This window comes from Sphaerodactylus townsendi, linkage group LG07 (assembly GCF_021028975.2).
Source record: "Sphaerodactylus townsendi isolate TG3544 linkage group LG07, MPM_Stown_v2.3, whole genome shotgun sequence".
Classification (NCBI taxonomy): Eukaryota; Metazoa; Chordata; class Lepidosauria; order Squamata; family Sphaerodactylidae; genus Sphaerodactylus; species Sphaerodactylus townsendi.
In genome coordinates, this window is record NC_059431.1 from 104,673,755 (window position 1) to 104,684,040 (window position 10,286).

Consider the following 10,286-nt stretch of genomic DNA (forward strand, 5'->3'; position numbering starts at 1 on the left):
ATGGGGGACCCTTCCCGCTCCAGCGCGTTGTCGGTTGCAGCCCCTTCTCATGTGGTGCTCAGCCAAACGAAGCGCAAGCCCCATCCCATCCAAACCGACCAATCGCCCGCAGTCTCAAGAAGCCCTTAGCAAGACGGCACCGTTAAATTGTCAAGTTTGGCAGCCAAACTTTCCAAACGTTTCTGGAAGACCGAGAGCGAGACACGCCCCGACCGTCCCGGTTGCCCAAAAGGGGTACGTGGCCCCGCCGCTTAATCTTCGGGGATCTTTGACAAGTGTACAACCTCCCCCAACGCCGATCCAGTCTGTTTTCCACTCGGTCTCTCTCTCTCTCTCTCGTGTTGGCAACGGGGAGGAGACGGGAGGCCTCCCCGGGCCGATGCCGCTGCGTGGCGCTCGCCGCACCGGAGCCTAGCAGAGGGCCGTGTGGCCGCCGCGGCCGCAGCCGCAGCCAGGAAGGGCGGAGCGGCAGGAACTGCTAAGGCGAGGCGGTCTGACATCAGTTCCTCTGGCTGGCGGGGACCGGAGTTTGCTTCCCGTCGATGCCACAAGTCCCAAGCGCCGAGCCCCGGGCGGCTGCCCTGGGGCGCCAGAGGCTCAGCCGACGCCGCCCGTGAAGAGACCGCTTCGCAGCAGCAGCCTCAGCAGCGATCGCAGCCCGCGGATCCGGCCCAGCTCGCGGCGCTGCTTTCTCCCTCCCGGGGGCGCGCAAAAAGTCCCGCCGCCGCAGCGTCAGAGGCGACCGGAGAGCAGCCCAGCATGAGCAACGGCGGCCGGCGCCCGGGCACCCGGGTGGCGGTGAAGATGGAAGTGGCCCCTTTCTACGCTGAGGAAGGGCTGGAGCTGCTGCCGGACTTCGTGCAACTGCCCGGCTTTGGCGCCGGGGGACCCCCGGGGCTGCAGGTGGCCGAGGACAGCGGGGTGGAGCAGCACAAGATGCTCCTGGTTGGAAAGAAGCCGCCGCCGCGGGACTTGGTCGGAGCGGCTTCCCCCAGCGGCGCCCTCCCCCCGGCGGGGCCCTTCTCCTCGCTGCGCCCCCGCGGGACCGCCGCCGTGCACCGCCTCGTCCAAGAGGCGCCGGGCAGCGCCGCGGCGGAGGTGGGCCCGGGCGGCTTGCAGCCCTTGCTGAAGCTGCCGGCCGCCGCCGACCTGGAGCAGCTGCTCATCCAAGCGGGCAGCCCCGGCCTGGCCGGTCCGCCCAGCCCCTCGGCCGGCGGGCCCTCGGTGGCGGGCGCCGGGGGCCCCTTCCTCTACCGGTCCCCGCCGCCGGCCGCGCAGCAGGCGGTGACGCAGGAGCAGGAGGGCTTCGCCGACGGCTTCGTCAAGGCTCTGGCCGACTTGCACAAGCAGAACCAGCTGCTGGGGATCCCGCCGGCGCCGCTGTCGCCCACCCAGCACCCTGTGGGGCCCTGCTGCCCCCCGGCCCGGCAGGACCCTCCGGCCGTCTACACCACCCTGGGCGGCTTCAACCCGGCCAGCCCGTCGGCGGGCGGCACCTTCTTCCCTCCGCCGCCCGTGGCGCGCTCGACGGGCCGCGCTCTGGAGGAGCCGCAGACGGTGCCGGAGTCGCCGGGGGTGGTGGGGCCGCCCGCCGGCCCCCTCTCCGCCTCCTCGGCGCTGTCGTCGGGGGAGTCTCCGCCGCCGCCGTCCGCCTCGCTGTCCCCGCTGGACGCCGAGAGCCAGGAGCGCCTGAAAGCCGAGCGCAAGAGGCTGCGCAACCGCATCGCCGCCTCCAAGTGCCGCCGGCGCAAGCTGGAGCGCATCGCCCGCCTGGAGGAGAAGGTCAAGGCGCTCAAGGGCCAGAACGCCGAGCTGGCCGCCACCGCGGGGCTCCTGCGCGCCCAGGTCAGCCAGCTGCAGGGCCGCGTCCGCAGCCACCTCTCCAGCGGCTGCCACATCAACGCCGCCGCCGCGGCCCCCCCGGGACAGACCTCGGCAGCCCCCGGGCAGCAGCCCCCGGGCAGGGAACCAGCGCCTGCGGAGCCGGAGACGGGCGCCTGCTGAAGCGGCCGAGCCCTGGGAAGAGGGGGCCAGGAAGAAGAGGGCCAGTGGGAGGCGCGCCGCTTTGCTTGGCAGGGGACGAGCCCTGGATGCAAGCCCTGCCGGGGGCCCTGACGGAGACCCGCTCAGCTGCAAACTCTTGAGGTCCGCAGGGTGCTTTTGCATCCCTCTGGGAAAGGCAGGGAAAGGCATGGCCGCTAACCCTGTTACCAGCTTCTACCCAAGGTCCTCAGGAGGGCCTGTCCAGCGGCAGGAGAGAAAAGTATTTATAAAGAGGGACAGGAGAGGAGATGCTCCGCAAAGAGACCCAAAAGGTCCCCTTGGAGACGATCGCAGCTTTGGGGACGTTTTTCCAGAGTGGAGTTTTTAAAAAGTGCACGGCCTTCAACCTCGAGAAGTTTGGAAGTTTGGAGCATCTCCTGAAGTCAACCAGTTGCTGCCAAGCCATGAAAGTGAGGAGGGATTGATCACCGGATGGTGGTGGCAGTGTTCCCAGGAGCTCCAAGCAAATACTGTAAAACAAAAGTTGCAGAGGGAAAAAAAGTGGTTTTCAGCTGGACCGGCCATGCCTTTCTGGCAGTCCCCAAAGACTTGAGGAAGCCCGAGGCCGAATCCTGCAGCAAGTGATCTTCAGAAAGAGGCGGGGTTTGAAAATGTGCTCACTTTCCCAGTTTCTCCCCGCCTGCAGGCTCGAAAAGAAGAGATTTGCAGATGAAAGATACCAGTACCTATGGCCTTTTTGTCTGTTGTCGCTGAAAGTCCAAAGATCTTGTCAAACTGCTCACCTGAGCTTATGGTGCGGGCAGAAAAGCTGTCTTTGCTGAAAGCTTTGCGTCTTTAGATATTTCTGAACTCCTGTTTTTGTGGTAGAGCATCACCAGCTTTTCTGTAATGGGTACCAGGGATTGCTTAAAACTCCCGTGTCTGATTGCAGGTTTATTTATTGCTTTTTAGTAAAGGATATTGGTTCTCACAGACGGATTGTAGATGTCTAGCAAGGTGAATTTACAGTGTGGAAACTGCAAGGCATTTCAATAGACTTGTAGTATTTTTAGAAACAGTTCCTACAGTTTGCCCGTGGATGCTTTCGTGAAATGTTTCTCAAGAATTGGATAGGCTGTGGCTAATAACAGGGCTAGTTCAGTCTTGTTTTCCAAGAGACAGCTTTATTTTCCTGCTCGTAGATGTTTCATGCGTTGCTAAAAGCTTGAAAAAGCCAAAATCTAGTTGTCTAGGAAGAGTTTGTATATACTATATGAAATGTGGCAAAATTATTTTTTTCTTGGTACTGAGAGAAGTCTGAGGATGGTTAGTTTGCTGTACAAAAAAATGTTTCAGTTGCAGCTGAGGATTTTATAAATGTAGGAGCATTTTCCCATTATGAATGATTAATACTGCATCAGAAGAGAGTTTGCCACCTAAAATGGATATATTTATTTAAAGATTTGTGTGTTAAGAAAATAAGGTTTTTGTTCCTAAATTTATGAGCTTCATATTTCTTGTGTCAGAGTAGAGTTGGGCATTGGCAGGCTTATTTATTGAAACTTTTAAGATGTCAACTTTTATTTTTATAGCAGATGCATAAAACAAATGGTGTTGGCAGAGTAAATAACTAATGCTTTATCCTTACTGTGTACATTCCAACTGTAATGGTTCCATCTGTGACTTTAGTGCTATGTACAGAAAAGGGCTCAGATTGGATTTTTAAAGATACAGTTATAATTCCATTGTACTATGTTTTGAGTAACTCAAAGAAATGTGGGTAATTTTTTTCCAGAAGAACTGTGTATAAACTATTTTCTCACTCTGTTTCATTGTAAGGTATTTTGTAGTTCTAAGGGTGGGAGAGTAGAAAGAACATTCTCAAGTGTTGTTTTAAAGGGTCGGAAAGGGTTAGCTGGATTTTGAAGTGGGATCATAAACTGTTCTCTCCAGTGCATGTTACATTGAAGGTTTTCTATGTTTTCTTGGTAAAATGAGTTTTAGTTTTTTCAAAAGAAAGGCACATAGCTTGGATGAGCCTCCAAGGACAGTTTTATTGAGTCCTGTGGTTCTTAGAATCATTTTAGCTTTGGTTTTAAACTCAAAGAATCCTTGCAACATACATATACCTGGAAATATATGTGTTCTGACTTATAGTGCTGTGTGGAGAGAGAACAAAGTAGGGTTGCCACCCACCAGGTGTGGCCTGTGGTTCTCCTGGAATCACAACTGATCTTCAGAGTACAGAAGCCAGGAATTTCCCAAGCTGGAGGTGGCAGTCCTAAAGACAGAATTATTTTTGACCCTGTAAAAAGGTACTGTGACAACCCTGTTTAGTAAACAAGATTGAAACAAGTGTATTAGGACAATAATACCCTGTGTCTAGATTTGTAGGAGCCTCAACTTGCTTTCAAATATAACTGGCAATTCTTTCAATCAACTTCTATTAAATTACCAATGCTTCATCAATATTACCATCTGTTACATACCACCTTAGCTGTTAATTGTTACATTCATGCCTGTTTTAGTTTTGGGAAATAAGACCAAAATATTTGTGTCAGAAAAAGTTATATACATTTTTCAGTTAAAGGATATGCCTGTTCTAGATGATCTCGTGGGAAGAGGTAGATCTGATTCATCAGCAATTCCCTCATCCTTCCTTTGCCGCCCTCCTTTTGGTCCTTTTCAGTTCCTCCTTTGCATGCAGCCAAGAAACAAGTATTCAGGTGGTATTGTTTGAAGTATAACTTTCCAGCAAATCCTTCAAAAGATATAAATGCCTGTTGAACAACTCATTGGAATGACTGTACTTTGAACAAAGCTGAGTACGCCTCATGTCGCAATCTTTTCTGCCAGGCTCTTGTTCTAGAATTATTAAATCTCAAAATAGAGTGTTTTTTCATGCTTAGAATATATTATAATTGCACAGTGATTCTCCAAGGCTGCAGAGTAACTGTGTTTCAGTCTGAGTCTGCAACTGTGTGTTGTGATCTCCAGGGCTGCATGCTGCATAAGTTTTGCCAAAAGCAAATTGTACCCCTTGAAATATCTGCAGTGTCTGGATTGTCCATCCTTAAGTAGAACAGGCTTTAAATGTTGCCCGTAATTTTTATTCAGATTGATCTTTACCCCTGTTTCTCTGCCCATAATCCAGCCCGGACAAAACTGGTTTGTTTCATATTTATAATAGCAATCTTTCTGTATTTATTATTGTAAGGCTGTTTTAATGCTTCTCTGGTCACGGGCTGCATGTCTGATTTCTGCCCAAGCCATCTTCTTATTAGGGTGCTGTGTGGTTTCCGGGCATCTTATTCTCTATAATTAGAAAAAATCATGTTAATTTTGATCTAAATTCTTTGCCCCCTTTCATTCTATATATACCCTGTTTTGGCATAAGGTATTCAGTAATTATACACCTTTTAAGAGAGAGATTTCCCATCTGTCTACCTTCTCCTCATCTCTTCTGATTTGCTTTACGTGTCTGTGTGAATGGATGCTGTAACTTCATAATTTAGCTGTTGCTGTTTAAATAACCTTTAAGAAAACTCCCCAAAGTAAAGTTCTAGACTGAATGGTACTCACCTGCCTTAGAACGTCAGTAGGTAAATATTCAGTATTTTCTAGTGACCTCGATGGCTCAGGTGACTTGCTTTTGTCGAACCAAAACGGAGTTCCTCTGCCAGTGGAAAGGGATGCCTTTGGGGAAATTTCAAATCTTCCTTTGGCTAGAGAGAGGGATCTATTGACAGTTTGGTTTTCCTGTACAGCTAGTATGAACTCAGGTAGTAATTCACATGGGTGTCTTACTGGAAGGGCTGACTAATTTGTTGCAAACTTTAGTGGGTGATGATGTGTCACAACTCCTACCAGATGCCTCTTTTAACACACCAATGCGATCGTTTTAGCTCTCCCAGAATGTTTCCAGCTTTGGCTAGAAGCCGGGGTCCAGGTATTGGCTTCTTCTTAAAATGCTCCTCTTGAGAAGCTTTTGTAAGGTTAGAGACAGGGGACAGTGCTTACCGTATATACTCGAGTATAAACCGACCGGAATATAAGCTGAGGCACCTAATTTTACCACAAAAAACTGGGAAAACTTATTAAGTGTAAGCCTAGAGTGGGAAATGCAGCAGCTACTGGTAAATTTCAAAAATAAAATAGATACCAATAAAATTACATTAATTGAGGCAACAGGAGGTTAAATGTTTTTGAATATTTATTTCAAAGAAAAACAGCTTAGTTCCATTAGCCAAACATGACAGAACGACTGTGAAATGGTTTTTTTTTTCATTTCCTGTGGTTCTGAGTAAAATAGTTTTGTCACTCGAGTATAAGCTGAGGGGGGCTTTTTCAGCATTAAAAATGTGCTGAAAAAGTCGGCTTATACACGAGTATATACAGTACTTTCCTAGCAAGTTTGTTAGCTTGTTCTTCAGAAATGGTCCAGAACTGGGTTTAAAAAATGCACCCAAGTTGAGGTGCTTGCTGACCCCATTGGCTTGACTGATGGGGGTGTTCCGTGTTTCATTTGAAAATATTCGAAGGCAGGTCAATAAAGATCGAACAGCCAAGAATATGAAGTGACTTATTAAGGGGAAGCTTTGATGCAGCCAGCAATAAACACTTTTAAATTCCTTTTTCAGTTGCAGAGGTTTTACACGTATGCTCAACTCTGCCCATTAAAACAGTAGGAGTTTTTAAAAGAAATGCCTGACTTTTCTTGAACCGATTGCTTGCTTTTTATGTTGCACTCAGAATACATTTTCATAACCTTCTCCTGGAGTGAAAGGTTATGGTAAAGATTCAGAGACATCTGAATCTTTTTTTGTAACTTCTTCTTTTCTACTGCAACTTGACTATATTTTTAGTTATACTGTGTTGTTGTTGGTTAGAGTGATGCTGAACGTTGATCCAAATCTGTAAGTCTGGAGATGTTGTTTGTTGCCAGTTTAAGATCATTTCTGTGCAAATCATTTTCAGTTGTTGAGAAAATTTCTTCAGTTGGTAGTAATATCCTGAACTTTTAAACTTTCATGTGAAAACCTTTTCTTTCATGTGAAAAAACTTAACCTGATCACTAATCCCAATTTCGCTTCTAATGTGTATTGTTCTGTTCCCAATCTGGCAAGCAGATGCAAACATACAATTCATGTGCATTTTAAGGTAGAATGAGAGGATATAAGATGAGTTCAGGCATATGAACCCATAGTGTCTGTACAAAAATATCCCTTGAGAGGTCAACTGGCAAAGCTGAGTTCGGTTTTGAATAGGATGTAGAACAGTGGTTCTCAACCTGTGGGTCGGGACCCTTTTGGGGGTTGAACGGCCCTTTCACAGGGGTCGCCTAAGACTCTCTGCATCAGTGTTGTCCATCACAACATGAGGAACTGTTTTAAAGGGTTGCGGCATTAGGAAGGTTGAGAACCACTGATGTAGAATCTAGCTGCAAGATGATTATGTTTTTGTTCTGCCAAAAAAACTTTGAAAGAAGGGCTGGGAAAATATTTCATTTTAGATTTTTTGTACCACTAGTCAAATTAAAGAATGTGCATAGCAGATCGGGGTGTGTTAAATGCTCAAGTCACCTCTGACTTATGGCATCCCTATCAATTAATGACGTCCAAAACATACTATTATGAACAGCCTTGCTCAAGTCTTGCTAACTAAAGGCCATAGCTTCCTTTATTGAATCAAAAATTGAAACTAAAACCAAGCAAGTTGAAATAGCAGGTCAAAACAAACCTAGGCAACAATTCTGAGAACACCCTCCTGTGAGTAAGCTAATGGAGGATGATCCACAATTCTGTTTTTAAGGGTGCGGAAAATGCAGAAACAAAACCATTCCAGTAACATATAAGGATTGGCTTGAGCTATATCTCCCTGTTTCTGTGTGGTCAGGCTACAAAGAGGATCTCGTTGAAAGAGGTAAAAAGAGGTTACAGTTGTATAAAGAAGTTAAGGACTTGGTGTACAATTAATGGTGCTTGGTTTGATAGCATACTGTAAATATAGTCTTGGCTGCTTTCCATTGAATAGTGATTGAAACCTCATTTGTGCTCCGCCCCACCTTAAAAAAATCTTGTTTAGGTACCAGCAAGAGAATAGTAATAAGTAGTAATAGTCTGTGTTGAAATGGTCTCTGTGGGTCAACCAGGAGCTGAAAATATACCATGTCCCTGATGAGTCTTTACAATGAGCGATCATTTGATAGCTGTACTGAAACTGCTTTGAAGAAAATTGGGATTAATGGCTTGAAATTGAATGCAAATGCCTGAGTTACTGACAGAAAGTATAAATGCATGACATTTTCCTTTTTCATAGCTTTTGTTCTGAACTCCTAAGCAAATGTACAACCCAATGCTATGCATGGTTGGAAGAAAGCCCTACTAGGTTCAAAGGGGCATACTCACAGGTAACTATGCATAGGGTTTTAATCTCAGTTTCTCAAATATGGCAGGATAGATCCAAGTCCTACTGGTAGGAGTTCAACTGATGATTGTACAGGTTATTTATAATGATTTGCTGATTAGTCATTGAATATACTTCGCTTCCATCTGTAATTAAAGTAGAAGTCGGCATATACTAGAGGAACTGTGTGGTGCATAGATCGTTGGGCGTAGGCTGGAGAGAGGAATTTGATTTTAAATCCCAGCTCACCCATGATGCAGCTCACTAAGTAACCTTGGGCATGTAGCTGTGTCAGTTTGACTTACCTCACAGGACACCTGCTAAGACAAAATAAGTGAAGATAAAATAAGCAAATCTCATGTATGCCTTTGAGTCTCTTTGAAGGAAGAACAGGATACAAATATGAAACAGAATTACGTGACACAACCGTGCTGTCCAAGTTCTTTTAACAAAATCAAGACTGAAACAACATTCTTCAGATGTTAAACATCATTGAGATGGCAAGGTCACTTGTTGGGAGTTCTGCCAAACTGCCTTTCCTCCAAGAAGAGGGATGAGTAGATGTAACTGTTTTATTTCTAGTCATGCATAAAGTCTGGCTAGCCTTCTAGAATACCCTTTTCTGCACTGATGTCTTGAGTATTGTGGTTCATTTCTGTTCACTGCTAATTAAGTGGTAAATCAGTGCAAGCAGGTTCTTTGGACTGTAGCCACTGCAGACAATATTTTGTGTCTGTTCATAGTAATGGGAAAGCATGGATTCAGTCTCTTGCATTGCTGCGTATTGTTAAACTATGACTCCTAATTGACATGCACATTTAATTTTAATTTATGCAACGAAATTCATGCAAGAGTTGCTATAGATACTGTGCGACTTGGGTAAACAACACTGAAGTCTCTACGTGTTGGTCCCATGATCTTATCTGCCCACAACGCTACCGTGGCTGGTTTCTTTAGAATGTTGGTTCAATTTTGTTTCAAAGCATCACTCAACAAATAGGATCAGGGCAGCGAGGACCAGTTGGAAATTGGGCAGAATTGTGTGGCAAACGTTTCCCAGTATGCCACTTCAGGCTGCAGGTGTTTGGCCTGGTTTACACAAAGCAGGATGAGGTGGCAGAATGCTGAGGTGGTAAAGCAGACTGTACCACTTCAAAGTGCAGGCAAAAGATTACCTTCTAGATGTACTATTCATTCTTTTTAACTTGCTGAATATCTTACAGGAAAAAATGGTACAGATCAGAATTACCTCAGTATTACCTCAGAATTATACTACTTCATTTTGCTGAATGTGTAGACCAGTTTCGGGGAGGAGGAGCTTAAATGGTTGAGTGTTCATGGAGGAGAAGTCCATTTATGGCTACCAATCTTGATCCTCTTTGATCTGAGATTGCAAATGCCTTAACAGACCAGGTGATCGGGAGCAACAGCCGCAGAAGGCCATTGCTTTCACATCCTGCATGTGAGCTCCCAAAGGCACCTGGTGGGCCACTGCGAGTAGCAGAGAGCTGGACTAGATGGACTCTGGTCTGATCCAGCTGGCTTGTTCTTATGTTCCTCCATAGAAAAAACTCCCTGCACCTAGAAAGCTCTGACATGCCATTTTTCCCACTCGACCAAAGGGGTTTCATTGTGGTAATAATTTCCCATTGGTTCTGCTAAATGTATATAGACTGTTCCATTGGCCATGGGGCGTTATTCAGACCTTAGCAGTGATCCCTACCCACTCTACTATCTGCTTGAACAACAAAATGGTTGCCTCATTGTGAAATGTAAGCGAGCCCCTTTTATTTATCACATTTTTAACTAGGGGTTTCTCTAAAAAAAAATCAAGAAAGCAGACATGGGGGTATCCCATTTCATCTTGATAGCTATCTTGTGACTGAAACTGGCAGATT

General features: G+C 46.6%; 1 protein-coding gene across 1 annotated transcript; it reads left to right on the forward strand.

The window, feature by feature from the left end:
• LOC125437054 (transcription factor JunD-like) lies at positions 1 to 9,719 on the forward strand. The gene is made up of 2 exons (XM_048504423.1): positions 1 to 73; positions 356 to 9,719. The coding sequence occupies exons 1-2, from the start codon at positions 1 to 3 to the stop codon at positions 2,002 to 2,004; spliced, it is 1,722 nt and encodes a 573-aa protein (XP_048360380.1). The 3' UTR covers positions 2,005 to 9,719.
• The last annotated feature ends 567 nt before the right edge of the window (positions 9,720 to 10,286 follow it).